Source organism: Dipodomys merriami, unplaced genomic scaffold, assembly GCF_024711535.1.
Source record: "Dipodomys merriami isolate MVZ:Mamm:240054 unplaced genomic scaffold, mDipMer1.0.p SCAF_14, whole genome shotgun sequence".
NCBI classification, from domain to species: domain Eukaryota; kingdom Metazoa; phylum Chordata; class Mammalia; order Rodentia; family Heteromyidae; genus Dipodomys; species Dipodomys merriami.
Window position 1 is genome coordinate 32,471,934 of NW_027202715.1, and position 17,569 is coordinate 32,489,502.

General features: G+C 42.5%; 1 protein-coding gene and 1 long non-coding RNA gene across 2 annotated transcripts in view; one reads left to right on the plus strand and one right to left on the minus strand.

Annotated features, from left to right (window-relative positions):
• Positions 1 to 374: 374 nt before the first annotated feature.
• Positions 375 to 5,254, minus strand: LOC138826097 (uncharacterized). Its single transcript, XR_011371563.1, has 3 exons — positions 5,106 to 5,254; positions 2,053 to 2,150; positions 375 to 1,728 (listed from the first exon to the last, which is right to left on the minus strand). It is a non-coding gene; the product is annotated as an uncharacterized lncRNA (long non-coding RNA).
• A 162-nt stretch (positions 5,255 to 5,416) lies between these two features.
• The window catches only part of Pten (phosphatase and tensin homolog), a gene marked incomplete at its 5' end in the record, with an annotated part of 87,256 nt that continues 75,103 nt past the window's right edge, over positions 5,417 to 17,569 (plus strand). The window contains one exon of the mRNA XM_070020505.1: positions 5,417 to 6,359. Coding sequence (XP_069876606.1) covers positions 5,417 to 6,359 — 943 coding nt within the window. The remainder of the gene's footprint in view (positions 6,360 to 17,569) is intronic.

The following is a 17,569-nucleotide window of genomic DNA, read 5'->3' on the forward strand; positions in this document are numbered from 1 at the left end:
TAGGATTACAGGCATGGGCCTCCAGCACCCAGCAATGTTTTTTCTCCATGTCACTACTTTATGTAGACAAATATGGGCTGCACTGTGAAGCACCTGGTAGATGCTCAATACCTATTGGTATTGACATTGTCTTTTTCTGTCATTGGAAACATGACAGAAAAACACATTTTGCTAAAAATGCTAGAGTTAGCATTAGTTTTAAGGCTAACATGGAATACCAGTTGTGATAGCCTGGAGGTGAAACAGTCACAAGCATTTCCTATTACTTCCTCCCTGTGGACAAGGAAGCACCATTTCTGAATGCCACTTGGACACAGTGAGTAGGTGTGTCCTGCTATGTGGTTTCCCTGAAAGTACCTAGTGCCACTCCCCCGTCTCTGTGTGATAATCTCACACAGCACATGGCTCTACTGAGATGTGAAAGGCAACAGAGTGCCATGTGAAATAACCTCAGCAGAATCTTAGGACATGGAGAACATATAGAACACAATGAGAACATAATTGTATGTCCAGTAGCAGTGCTTTCTGGTTATTGTCTTGGGAACATGAGAAAACTTGATACTAGAATAAATGAAATAAGAGAACTGTCTTTAGGATTGGAAGAATCAAGTAGTTTGAATTCAAAACCAGTAATTAGGGAGGTGAAGGGTAAACAAAGGAGGAGGCTGCAATGCTTGGTAAGAAATGTATGCATTATCCTGCCCATGTAATTGTAACCCCTCTGTACAGTATGTTCTCAAATAAAATAAAAAAAACCCAGTAATTAGTGTATTTGTATTTTAATTTTGATTAAGGTGATGTACAGAGGGGTTGCAGTTACAAGCCAGGTAATGAGAATATTGCTTTTTGAACAGTGTCACCTCTTCCCTCTTTTTTTTTCTTTTTTCTTTTTGGTTGTGGGGCCTGAACTCTGGGCCTGGGCTCTTCAGCTCAAGGTGAGTGTTCTACCACTTGAGCCACAGTGCTACTTCCGGCTTTTTCTGCTTATGTGGTGCTGAGGAATCAATCCCAGGGCCTCAGGCATACAAAGCAAGCGCTCTACCACTGAGCCACCTTCCCAGCCCCACCTCTTCCCTCATTTTGTCCCATTTTTTCCCCCTCTCCGTGCCCTCCTTCACAAACTGTATAGTATACATATTTTACATTCTATTATTCTATTATTTAGAAAACAGTGGTTAAGCAGATAAAAATAGAGAGGATTGCTTAAAAATTAAAGCCATTGATTTAGGTCTCTTTATGAAAGGTCAGTGTGTGGGAGATGAGAAAGGGACTGTAGTGACTGAGTGTTCACACAAAGGCATTTCAGCAGCAGAACCTACAAAGAGCACATCAACTATTTATATCACCCATGTCAAGCCGCTGGTTGTTTCACTTAACCAAAGAAACTAAGGAAAGCATTTCCTTTGGATCTTATTTGGGTAGAGTTTTGAAATCAGTTGTTAGAAACTATAATTAAAGTTGGTTTATCACACTCACTAATTATTCTATATTGTGAGTGTCCCTGATGCTTTATGTACTTCTCCCTTTGTTACAGGCTTCTTTTTCTCCCCAGGGTATTTGAATCCAGACAGGTAAGGGAATAATGTGCGTGGAAACCAATGCATCATAATATATTCACAGCCAAGCAGATAGTTTCATTTGAGCTTAATATATTATTATTTTTTGCCATGGATTAGATGGGACCAGCTGGTTGAAGATTTCAGTGCTACTACATGAGCAAAGATGTCCCTAGAGCAAAAGAAAAAAATTGAAGACAAAATTTTAAAAGGCTACATCAGGTTGGGTGCTGCTGGCTCATGCCTGTAATTTTACTCAGAAGGCTGTGATCTGAGAATTGTGGTTCGAAGCCAGCAAGGGGCACAAAAGTCCTTGAGACTCTTATTTCCAATAAACTATCAAAACAGCTAGAAGTGGAGCTGTGGCTCAAGTGGTAGAGCATTAGCCTTGTGCAATAAAGCACAGACAGTACCCAGGCCCTGAGTTCAAGCCCCAGGGCTGGCACACACACATACAAAAGGGCTACATCAGAATTTCTTTCAGAAACACATTTACCAATGGGAGGATTTATTCAGCAAAGCTCCACAACCAGCTAATGTTGCTGTCAGGTTGGCCAAGTTGTTTGCTATCACTTGTGATCCTTTCATTCACCACTAGAGAGAAGTAGAGAGATGTTCAGGAAAGCAGCAAAACCCATTTCCCATTCTCTTCTGATGGAGATGGTTCCCTGGTCTCATATTCCAACACTTCGGCAACACAGACGTGCATCCAATCTGTTCCATAGTCACACCGTGCCATGGGAACAGCAGAGGATCCTCCCTGTAGAAGACCAACACTAACAAGGTTTAATTTACTTCCAAGGGAGATTTCAGAGCTTCTCAGATGCTGTAAGATTAAGCATCACCAAATGTAGCTTCAGTGGACAGGCGGTGTAGGGTAAAGCAAGTAACAAGCTGCGGGGAGTGGGGGGGCGCAGATCAGCAACCCGAGAAACAAATGTGGGACATTTTACCATGGTCAACTACCACCCTTCATCGAATTTCATCTTCATTTCTGTTTTCCCACCAAGCAGTAGCTGACACTCAATGGAATATGTTTTGTTTTGTTTTTCCATGCAAGCTAGTAAAACACCTAAATACCAGGAACTCTATCTTTAGTTATTTGTAAAAGAAACCTCTACCTTACCACATGGCCACATGGGCTAGATTTACATTGCTGGACACCAAATGGAAGGCCTTTTCCTACAGTTTCTTAGTTGTTCTCCACTTCTTTTTCCATGTGTGGGTTGTCCCAACTCCCAACTCCAGTGGAACACAACTAAGGGCATAAATATCAACCTTACCTTCTTCAGGTTGCTAACTCCTGTAGAGATATTTAAAAAAAATGTGGCATATTAAATGCCAAGGTTTGAGCAGACTCGAAGATCTCTAATAATACTGTAAATATCCTTGGTTTAATTAGTAGTCTTGAAGTTAGGTAATGGCCTGTGGCTCTCTGAGCTAGGCCTCTGGAGATTTCTAGTCTTCAGGGGCTGCCTGCAAAGATGATGTACACACATACAATCCTCTTTCTCCTACACTTCACAAATGCCCTGTAGACCTTCCTGGGCACCTAGTTACTCTCCTGGCAACACCCATGCTAATTGATTCCTATTTTCTCAGGTTTCTAAAATGACCCACTTGTTTTCAGCCTGGGTCTCAGATCAGATGCTTCTGGACTCCAACTGTTCCTTAGGGTAAGAACAAACAAGGAGAAATTCCTAGATTGGGGATTGATGGATGCCTCTTCTCTCCAAGCAGAAGGCGGACCACTTGCTTGGTAGTTGGCTGGATAGTGAAGTGGACTTGACAGGTTTGTTCTGGGCTGAGGGCCACGGACCACTTTCTCCAATCAGATCCGTCGGTGGGGGCGCGCTCACCAGCTCAGGGGTGGCGATAGGAAGTTGGCCGCAACCTCGGCAAACCCAACCTGGAGACCCTGTCACCCGAGCGGGACAGAGGCGGGAGGGCGCACCCCCGTCCGCGAGGGTGGCGCCGGCACACTCCCAGGATCCCGGCCCTGTCTCCCACTCTCGGCAACGCGCAGGGGTGGCGGAGCCAGGGCGGGGAGCCCCAGGCCGGGGCCTGGTGTGCAGGGAGGGCTGGCGGACTCTCCCCCCAGGGTGGCGGCCACCGGAGCCGGGAGCGGGGGCACGTGTTTGGACGTGGGTGCTTGTGTAACCAGCTCCCGGGCGCTCAGCCCGCGACCAGGCTCCTCACGCACTAAGGCTTCTCGTCGGTGCCTTGATTTTTCCTCCCAGTCGGCGATCCGGGAGGACCGGGGGTGGGGGTGGGGTCCCGTCTCCCACCGAGGGCGGGGACACCCGGGGCCGGGAGGCCGGAGCGGCGGCCGCTAGCCTTGACCCGGAGGGGAGTGGGAATTTGGAAAGTTCCCCAACTAGGAGCACACGTGACCGCCTCCCGAAAGTAGTTCCGACCGGGGCTCACGTATCCTTCCACTTCCTCTTGGGCCCTCCTCGCCCCGCCCACCCTACGAGTTGCAGCTTCCTACCGTTCCGTACTCCGCCACTCGGGCCCCGTCACCCGGGCCTGGAGCGTGCGGGGCCCGGCGGGGAGGCGGAGGGAGCGCGCGCGCGGAGGCCAGGCCCCGCGCGATCCGTCCAGCCGGGTTTTCGCCGTGGCCACAGAGGGGCGGGGCGGAGTTGCCTCCGAGGCTGGAGCGGGAGTTGGGGCTTGAGATGGCCCGGAGCCGGCGGGCAGGAGCCGGCTTAGCTCATGATCAGATCGGGGGCGGGGAGGGGGCACAGAGGGGTCCGCTTTCCGTCCACCTCGACAGCTGTGTCTGGACCCCTGGAAATCTGGGGGGAGGCAGGGCGATGTCCAGGCTCCACGCGCACGGTCGAGCGTGCTGGGCTGGGAGCTTTGTTTTGGGGCAAATGAACCGAGCTGCCCGGGGAGGAGCAAGGTGGGGCAGTGCATGAGAACCGGAGGAGGTGAGACTCGCCGGTGACACAATAGGGGGCTGTTCTTTGTGCAAAGCCTGACACCTGGAGGACACGGCGGGGGGGGGGGCGGGGGTCCCCCAGGCCAAGGCTGCCACCGGGAAACAGTGCCCAAGGACGGGGGGAGAAGGCCGGGGAGCCGCGCCGGGGCGCCCGGGGCGGGCTCGGGCCGGAGGGGGAGGGGAGGTGCTCGCCGCAGGAACATCGCCAGCGCCTCCCCTTCGCAGGGCTCCCGGCCTGGTGCACCCCGGGTCCCTCGTACACCTGTGTGCACAGGTCCCCTCCAGCGGAGCACCCAGCTCCGTGTCCATCGCCAGTCCTCCGTCGTCACCCGCGCCCCGCCAGCCCCGCGCTGAGGTTCTTCGGGGCCGGGGCCGAGGCTTATCTGGCTCCTGAGGTTGCCCCCCCCCCCCCTCCCCGTAGTCATCTCGGGAGCCGCCGCGGCAAGTGCAGCTCCAGGCGGGCGCCGCCGAGCAAGCCCGAGCGAGCCCCACGGCGGGCACGTCGAGCATGCTCAGTAGCGCCGGCAGGTGTGGGGGCTCGGCGCGGGGAGCGGAGCCGCCCCCTCCTCCTCTCCCCCCCCCCCCGCCTCCCGGTCGTACGGTACCTCCCCTCCCTCGGCGCGGCACGCCCGCCTCTCGGACTCCCGAGGTGCCCGGCTCCCGGCGCGGCGGCGGCGGCGGCGGCGGAGGGGGCGGGCTGGTCGGCGGACGGTGATGTGGCGGGACTCTTTGTGCGCTGCGGCAGGATACGCGCTCGGGGGGGCCGGGACGCGGCTGCGCTCAGTTCTCTCCTCTCGGAAGCTGCAGCCATGATGGAAGTTTGAGAGTTCAGCCGCTGTGAGGCTAGGCCCGGCGCAGGCGAGGGAGATGAGAGACGGCGGCGGCCGCGGCCCCGAGCCCCTCTCAGCGCCTGTGAGCAGCCGCGGGGGCAGCGCCCTCGGGGAGCCGGCCGGCCTGCGGCGGCGGCGGCAGCCGCTCCAGCCCCAGCAGCTCCAGCAGCAGCTCCAGCAGCAGCAGCAGCAGCAGCACCAGCAGCAGCAGCGGCGGCGGCGGCGGCGGCGGCGTCCCTCGCCTGCTCTCGGTCGTCTTTTCTAACCGTGCAGCCTCGTCCTCGGCCTCTGCTGCGAGGGACGGTGGACGCCGTGGGCCCGGGCGGGAGCCGGCGGCGGCTCGGCGGCGGCGGCACCTCCCGCTCCTGGAGCGGGGGGGAGAAGCGGCGGCGGCGGCGGCGGCCGCGGCGGCTGCAGCTCCGGCTCCGGGGAGGGGGTCCGAGCCGCCCGTCACCATTTCCAGGGCTGGGGACGCCGGAGAGTTGGTCTCTCCCCTTCTCCTGCCTCCAACACGGCGGCGGCGGCGGCGGCGCATCCCGGGACCCGGGCCGGTGTTAAACCTCCCCTCCGCCGCCGCCGCACTCCCCCTGGCCCGGGCTCCGGAGGCCGCCGGTGGAGGCAGCCGTTCCGAGGATTATTCGTCTTCTGCTCATTCCGCCGCCGCCGCTGCCAGGCCTCTGGCTGCTGAGGAGAAGCAGGCCTCGTCGCTGCAACCATCCTCGAGCAGCAGCAGCAGCGGCAGCAGCAGCAGCAGCAGCAGCAGCGGCAGCAGCGGCAGCCGCCGCCGCAGCAGCCATTACCCGGCTGCGGTCCAGAGCCAAGCGGCAGCCGAGCGAGGGGCATCAGCGACCGCCAAGTCCAGAGCCATTTCCATCCTGCAGAAGAAGCCCCGCCACCAGCAGCTTCTGCCATCTCTCTCCTCCTTTTTCTTCAGCCACAGGCTCCCAGACATGACAGCCATCATCAAAGAGATCGTTAGCAGAAACAAAAGGAGATATCAAGAGGATGGATTCGACTTAGACTTGACCTGTATCCATTTCTGCTGGCTGGCTGATCCTCTTTGCTCTTTCTGTCACTCTTGTCTTCTAACATGGGAGTAGACGGATGCGAAAAAAAAATGCTATCCCCCCCCCGTAGTTGGGGATGACTATAACGTTTAACCCTGGTCCCAGGTCTAGAGCAGATAATTTGTGCCCCTTTTCTGTGTGTTCAACCTAGACAGAACACATCCGATGGTTTTCTGCTAGATGGAACTCTTGCCTGGTTGCAAGTGTCAAGGCACCGACTCGATTGTGAGTCTTATTTATTAGTGGTCTCTTTTGAAGGGCTATTGTCGCTAATACAGAATACAGTACACGGCTAGTGGATTAGGGAACCCCGTAATTCTGTCTGCTTAATGAGGAGGGGAAAAAAAGTAGGCGCTTTGAAGTTGAGCATATTTCGATTAAATTCTGATTTAGGCCCAAGATCACAGGTACAGATGGGGTTTGAAATGGAAATTAATGTTGCACGTACTCACATTGCATCAGAATCTTGCAGTGATTGCTTTTAGGTCCCTGGGTTGCATTGATAGGTACTTTTAAAATGTGACTTGTGGGCTAATTTGCATAACTGTAGAAGTAGTACAATAATTCTTCGGCGTTTGTGCTTCCTGTAGGCAAAAGTAGGTTGGTGGAGTTAATTGCAACAACTTGGAGCTCATTTAGAAGTTTTGTAGTTTGAAATCAGCAGGGCCATAATATTCTTTATTCGGAGCTCTTATTTAAACTTTGCTAAATGCGGCTTTGCTCTCCTGATCTTTTGAGGCATAGGGCAGGAAATTTGCATTTTAGTAGCATTTTATGTTCAGTGGCCTTGTCAGAGGTGATAGAACAGAGATTGAGTTGTTTTTGATGCTAGGTGATAATGTGTAGATTCAAGGGTATTGTGCATAGCAAATGTTGGCCCGCTTTCACGTGAAATTTCACTATTAATGCGACCCAGAATTGCCTTTTTTTCTTTTTTTAGGTTTCAGGTTTCATTGGACACTCTTTAGTTTTTCTATGATGTATAGGATGTCAAATATAATTTACTAATATCCAGAAATGCTGTCAACAGATCGTAGGTTTGCTACCTTTTTGTATATCATGTATTAAACTTACCAAGTCAGCTTGTTGAATAAGAAGCCTAAGAATTTTAACAGTGTGTAGTTTTGATTGTTTAAAAGTTAGGCCTTTGTGTTTCAAAAGTTAGTGGGTTATCTTAAAACATAAATCTTCACAGTTTGGTGTATTAACTAATGTGATTTTGGTCCGGGGTGGAAATAGAGCCAGCCCTCCCTTTTTCTGAATGAAAAGTATTAACAGGAATGGAGAGCTATGTGGATGTAAGGTGTGTGAAAACAATTATATTATTGGTCTGAAGTGACTGGAGCACTTAAGTTCTATCAGGGCTTCTCACTGAAGATCAAAAATTTGTATGAGACTTGTACCAATGAACAGTATTTTGTTACAATTATGTAACTTCACAATGTTAATTAGGTATTATTTTTGACTTTTTATTTTTATTTTTGAGCCGGTCTCAGGTGTAGACCTGGCTGTCCTGGAACTCTCCTTAACTCCTGCCTCTGTCTCCCCAGAGCTGGGATCCTACCTACCATTGCATATAGGCCTGTGCCACCACATCCAGCTAATAGAGTATTTCTAATGAAAGTTATTTCCTAGTAAATATTAGTAAACACTTTGTGCAAAGGTGGAATAACACTAAATGTGTCTATGTGTCCTGCCTATGTCCTCTTGTGGAGAGTACTTTTTTTTTTTTTTTTTTTAAAGAAAATGTTTTATTTTGGGACAGGTTTTATTATAGTAGCTACAATAAACAGCTAATTTTGCCCAAGTTTTTATTTGGGAATGAAGATGAAACTTACGGAAAAGGTAGCCTCATAAAACCTTTGGGTTTTTTTTTTTGCCCTTTAAATTCAAAATAATTCTTTAAAGGAGACTTTGGAATCTCTGTTAATTAAAATATTTTACTGAAGGGTGAATTTGATCACCAAAAGGTAGTTGGAAAAAAATTCTGATTTGTGACTTACTTCAAAGCAGTCTACTCTTGGTGTGAACTGCACTGATTAAAAGTCATCTAGATATATAAGACCGAATTAGTTAGATTTCTATTTAACTTTTTAAAAAACACCCTCATTCAAAGAAATTGTTGGACTCCTGTCTTGACAGGTTTCTTTTAGCTTCTTAGGGTATGTTTGCGCTATTTTTGCTTTTCCCACTTGATCAAATAAAAATTATCAGGGTTGTTAAGACTTCAAAAAATTTTTTTTGTTCCAGATCCTTACATGTGGTGCAGTGAAGTGATTGGGAATTTCTTTGATTTTACAGTATGTAGGCTTCTGCGTATGAAATTTATATGACTTCAAACTTTCTCTAAAAGTGTGCTTTTAGTTATTATATATATATATGTATATATAAAGCAGTATCAAATATTGCATGAAATGACTAATCCTGTTTAATTTCTAGAGTTGTGGTTTTAGTGAATTAAATGTTGGTATGAAAGAAAGTGTATAGGGAAAAAACTAGTGAAATCCTTGTCCCTTTTGATATTTATGTTCCCAGTGATTTTGATATGCCAAAGCACTTTGTCTTGCTTGGTTTCACTTTAGTGTGCTGTTTCTTATGGGGAAGATTAAAATTGAAGACTATCATTGAAGACTATCTCAGGGAGGTTATAAGGCTAACTCACCAGCTAGGGTAGTCAGGAGTTAAATTCCTTTATGGAAATAGTGAATGGAATATTTTTATTTGCTAAAGAAGTGTTTAATGAAGTGATTTCTCAGAGGAAAGTTGAAGATGATAATATAGTTTAAAAGTAATGGGCAAAACTGAATTCTATGCATGTCAATTGGAGTTTATTCTTAATATTAGCCTGGAAAATAAGCTGAATGTGAGGCTGAAATATTGATGATTGTCTTTATAGTACATAGAAAATTTAGGCTTCTGTTATATTTTTATTGCTTAATTTTCATTCTTCCCAACACTGATTTTTATAGGTTATCTTTAAATTATAGAGAGTATAGTGACTTAATGTCACCTATATATTTTAAGGTAAGTGATTATGGAAATTAATTGTATGGTTTTAAGAAAATTTGCTTCACAATTTTTTATTTTAACTTGTTTTGTGTCTACTACATTGTATTTCTTGTCTGGAAACCATGATTGGACTACCTAAATATGCTAATATACAAACTGTTTTCTCTGAAGCTTATTTAAGAGGAAAGTGCATCAAAAGTAATAATGTACAGTTCATATGGCTCAATGTAAGAAAAAAGGAATTTTTATTGCTGTCAATTTAAAAAATATGCCCAGCTGTACAGCTTATCAGTGCACTTAGGTTGCTTGTAATACCTGTATAGTAAATGAGTAAAGGCAAATACAGTGAGGAATAACTAGTTTTAAGTTTAGACTTAGTTTAAGAAAACTGGTGATATTTAAATTTTTGTGTGGAGTAGTATACCTGCTCTCTCAGTTAACTATAAAATATAAAAACTTTCTATTGCTATGAAATAGCTTTCTTTATGGAAGTGAAGTTTTTTCACTTTTGTTCCCATTTTCTTCTATAGATAAACTTGATTTTCAGAGTCCGTACAGGAAAATTTATTTTGTGGCCTACATTCATTAACAAAGTTATTAGGAATTGTTCTGAAGTTAATGATTTGGGGACATTTGTATCAGCTTGTGAGATTGTGGTCAGGAATGATTTCTGCATACTCTGTTCGATTTTACAGTTGCTTTCTGATAGCTTTGAAGTTAATGGAATTGCTATCAGAGATACCAATAATGTTGAGGAAAGACTTAAATACTCGTAAGTTGGTAAGGATTTGCTGAGCAAACTGATATCCTTAATTCTTTTTTCTAGGTCATATTATTGCCATGCACATTCTTTGTCAGGTGGTTAAGTGTTTTAGTCTGTGAATAATGGTTCCTTTTGTAAGTATTGAGTATATAGGTTCAATAATACGAATACTTGGATTTGTCTAGAAATTAGCATGTTGGATTTGACTTTTTGCCTTTTCTCTTATTTCAGATTTTCTTCATCAGTTGCAAAAAGAGTTTTTAGCAGTTGCATTCTTTTTTTTTTTTTGGTCCGGTCCTGGGGCCTGAGCCCTGTCCCTCAGCTCTTCAGCTCAAGGCTAGTGCTCTACCACTTGAGCCACAGCACCACTTCCGGCTATTTTTTTCCTTTTTGCTTATGTGGTGCTGGGGAATCGAACCCAGGGCCTCATGCATGCAAGGCAAGCGCTCTACCACTGAGCCACCTTCCCAGTCCCAAAGCAGTTGCATTCTTTTAAAGCAGTTTGCAATGGAATTAAAAGGCTATTAGGCAAATATTCATATTAGTAAACACAATTTAGGGGTAAATTAATTTTGGTTGGGAAGTTATAGTTAAGAATATTTAAGGCAGATTTTTCATTTGCAACATTTGGCATTAGGGAATGTATGAACAGTTTAAAAATATATGTAAAGTATATGCATTTTTGTAGAGTTTAGGTTATGGAGAGATGCATATTGTGATTTTACCTGCTGGCAAAGGAATATTCTTTGTATATGTGCAAAAGATTGCTAATGTGTTATTTTAAGTAATAGTCATCACATTAAATATGGACAGATAGGAATACTGAATCTAACTTTGTAACAGATACTTGAATTCTTGATGTGTATATATGTAAATACAAAGATAGCAAACTTCTTTTTCTCCTCTTTTTTTTCCCTTAGACTCTCTGTATCCCAGGCTGGTCTTGAACTCAGGATTTTCCTGCCTCCATCTCTGTCCTGATATTTCTTAAAAATATTTTTCTCTTTAAAAGAGATACTTCCACCTCAGTGGTAAGAGTGCTTGCCTTGCATGCCTTGGGTTCCATACCTCAGTACCACATAAACAGAAAAAGCTGGAAGTAGCGCTGTGGCTCAAGTGGTAGAGTGCTAGCCTTGAGCTTCAAGAAGCTCAGGAACAGTGCCCATTCCCTGAGTCCAAGCCCAAGGGCTGGCCAGAAACAAAAAAAAACTTCCTTGGAGGACATTGTTTTATAATTTTTAAATATGTTTAAGTCTATTTCAAATAACTTCCAAGTTTATACATTGTTTAATTTTTAATTTTAGTCAGGTACTCTGTAGCCAGACTGCTAGTGTTAAAATCCTGGCTCTGTCACTGAGTAGCTAGATGACTGTGAATGAGTTATTTAACTTTTGTCAGTCTACTTTATTTGAAAAAATGGGAATGATAATGGTGCCTCCCATAAAGCTTATGTTGATTAAGTGATGTAATTAACTTAGCTGAGTTCTACCTCATTCTAAGAAGTATTTAAATAGTGCTGCTTTAAAAAATTATGATTTCCAATGTAGAGAACAGTATTGGCATTTTTATTTATGGGCTGAGCAGAAATTTACCTGAGCTTATTAGGTTTGGGACAAGTTAGAATTTTAATTGGCCCAAGCTTTGACTATAAAAATAGAGGATTTTCTTTAGGAACTCTGAGTGTAATGTGTGTCTGTGATTTGCTGTTTCACAATAAATAGAGTACGAGCCTCTGTTCACTTATACTTTGACCAAAGAAAAAGGTAATAATCATGCTATTCCAAATATTTGCTTTGAAAATGAGAACTTCCTATTATTTCAGCATAATGAAGTAAAAATTTAAGGATAAAAAGTGATTATAATGTTTTCTTTGGTATTGAACTGGACAATGTAAATACATGTTTATTCACACACAAAAAATCTCCAGCTCAAATAAAATTGGTGGCTCATACCTATAATTTTTGGTTAATCAGAAGGCTGAGATCCAGAGGATCACTGTTGGAAGCCAGCTCAGGCAGAAAAATCTTCACATCTCCTTCTCCAAAATAACCAGCAAAAAGCTGGGCTGGAGGTGTGACTGAAGTGATGGAGCATTAGCTGAACAAGCAAGCCAAGTAAGCTTGAGACCCTTAGTTTAAACTTCTGTGTTGGCAAAATTTACAGTAAAATAAACAAAGGCATGTTTCTTGGCTAGGGGCATAGCTCCAATGGTAGAGTATCATCCTAAACAAGCTCAAGGTCCACAGTTTAAACCCCAGTACTACAGAAAAAACAGGTATATATTTTGGCATTTCTTTTTAAATTCAGCTTTTTGGGATGGAAATACAGCAATACCAGTTTACATTTATTACAACAAATTGTACTTAACCTGTAGTATGTTAATACAACATAGAACAAGTTTAATGTTAAATATCTGTATTATCACTTCTATTTTAACATTTTGCCAAATTTTCAATATAACTTAGGTTTAGAAATGGCAAGAGACTCTGGGATATCAGTGGTTTATGCTATAATCCTAGCTACTGAGGAGGCTGAGATCTGAGGATTGAGGTTCAAAGCCAACAGTAAAGTCTGTGAGATTTGATCTTCAATTAACTACCAAAAACAAAACCCCAGATGTGGAGCTGTGGCTCAAGTGATAAGAGTGTTAGCCTTCAGCAAAAAAGCTCAGGGACAATAACCAGTTTCTGAGTTCAAGCTGCAGGAACAGTGCGCGTGCACAGACACAGGCATACAGACAAAAGAGAACTAAAGGGTATTTTTCTTCATGTAACTGTATTCATATATCAAATATAAGGTAGACTAAAAATTAAGATCTAACCAGTAAAGGCCAATTCACGTGCCTCAGTTTCCTTTTTTTTTTCATTTGTTTTTGAGTCTGCCAGCTGCATCTTGGGATTCCCAGTGGTGAAGCACTTTATTTTCAGTGAGTTTTTGATTAGTTTGTATTGCAGAATGTATGGCATTTAATGCATGTGATTTTGGATTTTTACATTAGTTCATTGAGTTTTGCAACTCTAGCCATAATTTTGGCTTAATATAGGTTATAGAATAAATTATGTACCTTGATATCTAGATATAGCTAAACTGTTTAAATCATTTTCTTTTCAAGGTATTTACTTTTTGCTTTATATTATACCTCAAACTTGCCATTTAGTCTCATTTATTTCATTTTTTGGTAGATTTTTCAAGTGTAATAAAGTTCTTTATTAGTGATCGCAAATAATACATTTTACTAATTTATATGCTTAATATATAAAGTATAAGATACAGTTTTAGTGTGCTTAATATGCCATATACTATAAAATATATACTTTATATAAAGCATATTATATTTTATATAACATGTAGCACATATCACATTTTATGTATATTGTGCTGGTCCTGGGGCTTGAACTCAGGGCCTTGGAGCCCTTGTTAGCATTTTCACTGAGAGCAGGCACTCTACCATTGAGCCATACTTCCATCTCTTGTTTTTTTTTTGTGATTAATTGGAGGTAAGAGTCTCTTGGACTTTGCTCCCTGGCTGGCTTTGAACCTCAATCCTAAGTCTCAGCCTCCTAAGTAACTAGAAATGTTTAATATGTTCAGTCTTTTGAAGATGTAATTTTATAAGGTAATAGAAAATGAATGGTGGCATAAACAGGTGGTACTTTTTTGTGGTACTGGGGTTTGAACTCAGAGCCGCATGCTTGCTAAGCTGGAGCTCTGTCATTTGAGACATGCTACCAGCCTTGTTTTGTACTGGATATTTTATTTTTATAGTTTGCTTGTACTGGTTTGAATATAGGACCTCTTGCTTGCTTGACTAGTTTGCTAAGCTAACTCTCTGCCTCTTGAGCCTCACCTCCAGCCCAGCTTTTTGCTGATTATTTTGGAGATAGAATCCCAAGATCTAAAGAACTTTTTTTGCCAAAGCTTCTTTGAACTGTTAGCTTAAGATTTCAGAATCCTGAGTAGCCAGGATTATAAGCATGAGCCACTAGTGCTGAGCACTTAACAGAGGCATCCTAAAAGTTATTTATTCATATATTTACTCTATGTGTTTAAAGTTGGAAAATTAACTTCTGGAAGACATATTGAGTGTATTAAAGTTGATTTTTAGGTGTTTTGTTTTTAATGTGTAATTTTGAACTACTATAGTTTGGTCAGATATAAAATGGAATGCCTAGTCTTGTCTGTATTTTTTTTCCTTCATAACACAAAAAATATTTTACTAAGCCAGGTGCTGGTGGCTCACGCCTGTAATCCTAGCTACTCAGGAGGCTGAGATCTGAGGATCACAGTTCAAAGCCAGCCCGGGCAGGAGAGACCATGAGACTCCTATCTCCAATATACCACCAGAAAACCGGAAGTGGCGCTGTAGCTCAAGTGGTAGAGCGCTCACCTTGAGCTGAAGAGCTGAGGGGCAGTGCCCAGGCCCAGAGTTCAAGCCCCACGACCGACCAAAAAAAAAAAAAAAAAAAAAAATATATATATATATATATTTTTTTTTTTTTTTTACTAGATTTAATTTGGCTATTTTGTAAAATGTACTTGGCATTTTGGCATAAAGATGCAGTGGATTTCAGTCTGAAGGTTTTTTGATGTTTTAGCTAGCATATACTTTGAGTGTGTCTTATTTAGTATTTTTTGATAAAATTCTTTTTTTTCCCCAGCCTGTGGCTTGAACTCAAGGCCTGGGCACTGTCCCTGAGCTTTATTGCTCAAGGCTAGTACTTTACTACTTGAGGCACAGCTCCACTCCTGGCTTTTTGGCTTTTTGGTGGCTAATTAGAGATAAGAATCTCAGAGACTTTCCAGTCCAGGCTGGCTTTGAATTGTAATCCTCAAATCTCAGCCACCTGAGTAGTTAGGTTTACAGGCATGAGCCACTGATGTCTGGTTCAAAGTTTTTTCTTAATCATCAGTTCATTTAATTATGGAAGGAAAAACAGATAACCTAATAGACAGACAGCAAGCATTATCTTATTCATTTTTGCAGTTTAGAAAATTTTGATTGTAATGCAGTTAATAATTTGTCCAAAGGTGAATGCAGCGTATTTGGACCACCTGGTGTGGTACTTTTCCGATGATCTTACATCAGTGTTTTTTAAACTTTTAAGTGTGGTATCACAGTAAGCTGGAGGACTTATTGAACCACAGATTTCTTGATCTACCCCTAGAGTTTCTGATGCTGTATGAGGCTGTAGGTCCTTGTTGAAATCTGAAATTTTAATCAACATTGTGAGAGCCACTGAATTATACTGTCTCTCATCAGATCCAGAATGTTATATTCCATTAGTTAATGGAATATATGTTCATTTATCCCACTTAATCTGTGAACCCTTAATAGCTTAGCATGTAATGTATTACCCTGATTTTATAGATGAAACAATAGATTCAGAAAGGCAACATGTTAGAATGCAAGAATATAGGCTTGGAGGTAGTTGGATGTGAAGTTTGGTGTAGACCCTTGCTTAGCCACTTTAAGTGTTGTATTGTAGGGATAAACTCCATAACAACATAGTTTGTTATTTGTTAGTTTGTAATATAGGGATAAACTCCCTAACAACATAGTTTGTTATTTGTTAGTTTGTTTTTGCTTTCTTAGCAGTATATGTTAGTATTATCTTCAGAGTATTGGTTGCCAACTGTGGATGGATCCCCTCCTACTTTGTGCCACTATTTTTGGCAGTGTCTAGAGACATTTTGGTGGTCGGGCTCACAACTTCGGTGGCATAGGTTGCTATTGGCACCTAGTGAGTAGAGGCACGGAATGCTACTAAAAAAATCCTGCAGTGCATGGAATTTCCTCCTTTCCACCTCCAACAGAGAACAAACTAGACCCAAATGTTGTTTAGTGTCTGTACTTCTAAGTATAGTACTTTTGTCCCTAGGTTGTGGTATTTAGATGATACAATTACTAGTAAATAATGGAGCTGTTCTTAACATCTAGGTTTTCTGACTCCCACCGGTCAGTATTTAATAAGAATGTTGTCCACAAAAAGTATCCCTAGTAAAGATCTATTTGGAGTAAGCTCACGTGGATTTAAGCTGATTGTGAGAGTATTGTTCTGAATCTCTCCTAGAAAAGATTGAAGATATTTTCAAAAAACATTAGTGAGTGTAATGCACTATATATTGTACTCAGAAGAATGTCACATGCGATGCAGGATGGATATGGTTTATTAAAAGAAAGCAATTTAAAACTTTTATATTACAGTAGTAGCACTCCTCCCTAAATTATGTAATAGTAGAGTTTAGTGGGAGTTACTTTGCTCTCAATATCATTGTTTTGTTGCTTTTTATTAGTTTGATACTTTTTTCCAAAGTTGCTTTTGTTGTAGTCACATGTAGTGAAGCTAAATGTACTGATGTAAAATTGCAAATTTCTGACAAGTTATAAATAAAACCTTCTTGTAGTTTCCAGATAAAGAAATACGACTTATTTGACTCAAGGTTTTTTGATGCATGTTTTACAGTATTTTATGGGCCTTAAATTTGTTGTTAGCCTGTTGAATTAAAGTGCTTTAACTTACCTAAGACAAAAAGTTGAATTAATGTGAAATTGTTTGAAAAAAAATTTTAGTATTAGTCTAGAGATATGAAGATGCCGTGGGAGTAGCAAGGATTATAAATTTTTGGTCTTATTTTTAGGCAAACAAATATAATTATGAAAGTGTTTTAGGAATAGACTTTTTTTTCCCTGTTCCAGTTTTACATCTTAACTTGCACATACAGAATCAGATCAAGGTCTTTTAAAATTCTTAATTATACTTTGACCAGGTATTATAATTCTTATTTTAATTATGAAATTAAGAGGGATATTCAGGCAGTCTCCTAAATATTTTAAAACTAGTTTGGCTAGTCATATATCTTCAGATTTACTAGAAAAATAATACTACAATAGTACTTGTTTCTGTAATCTAATTGAGTAACATTTATAGTGTTTTACTATATGAATAAAAACTTCATTTGCTTACTATATTCAATACATTTTAAAATAAAAATATGTCTAAGACAAATCAGATTGTCCTAAAAAGAATCTCATGGTTTAATCTAATTCATAGTAATTTTGTGTGTGTGTGTGTGTGTGTGTCGGTCGTGGGGCTTGAACTCTGGGCCTGAGCACTGTCCCTCAGCTCTTCAGCTCAAGGCTAGGGCTCTACCACTTGAGCCACAGAGCCACGTCTGGCTTTTTTTCTGCTTATGTGGTGCTGAGGAATCAAACCCAGGGCCTTATGCATGCAAGGCAAGCACTCTACCACTGAGCTACCTTCCCAGCCCTTCATGGTAATTTTAAAGCAGTGTTAAAAAATACAAATTCTATAGCACTCAAAATTGCCTATTTTAAAATTTGAAATTAATGAGGAATATTTATTTTATAATTATGCATTAAGTTTATTTTCTTTTTTTGT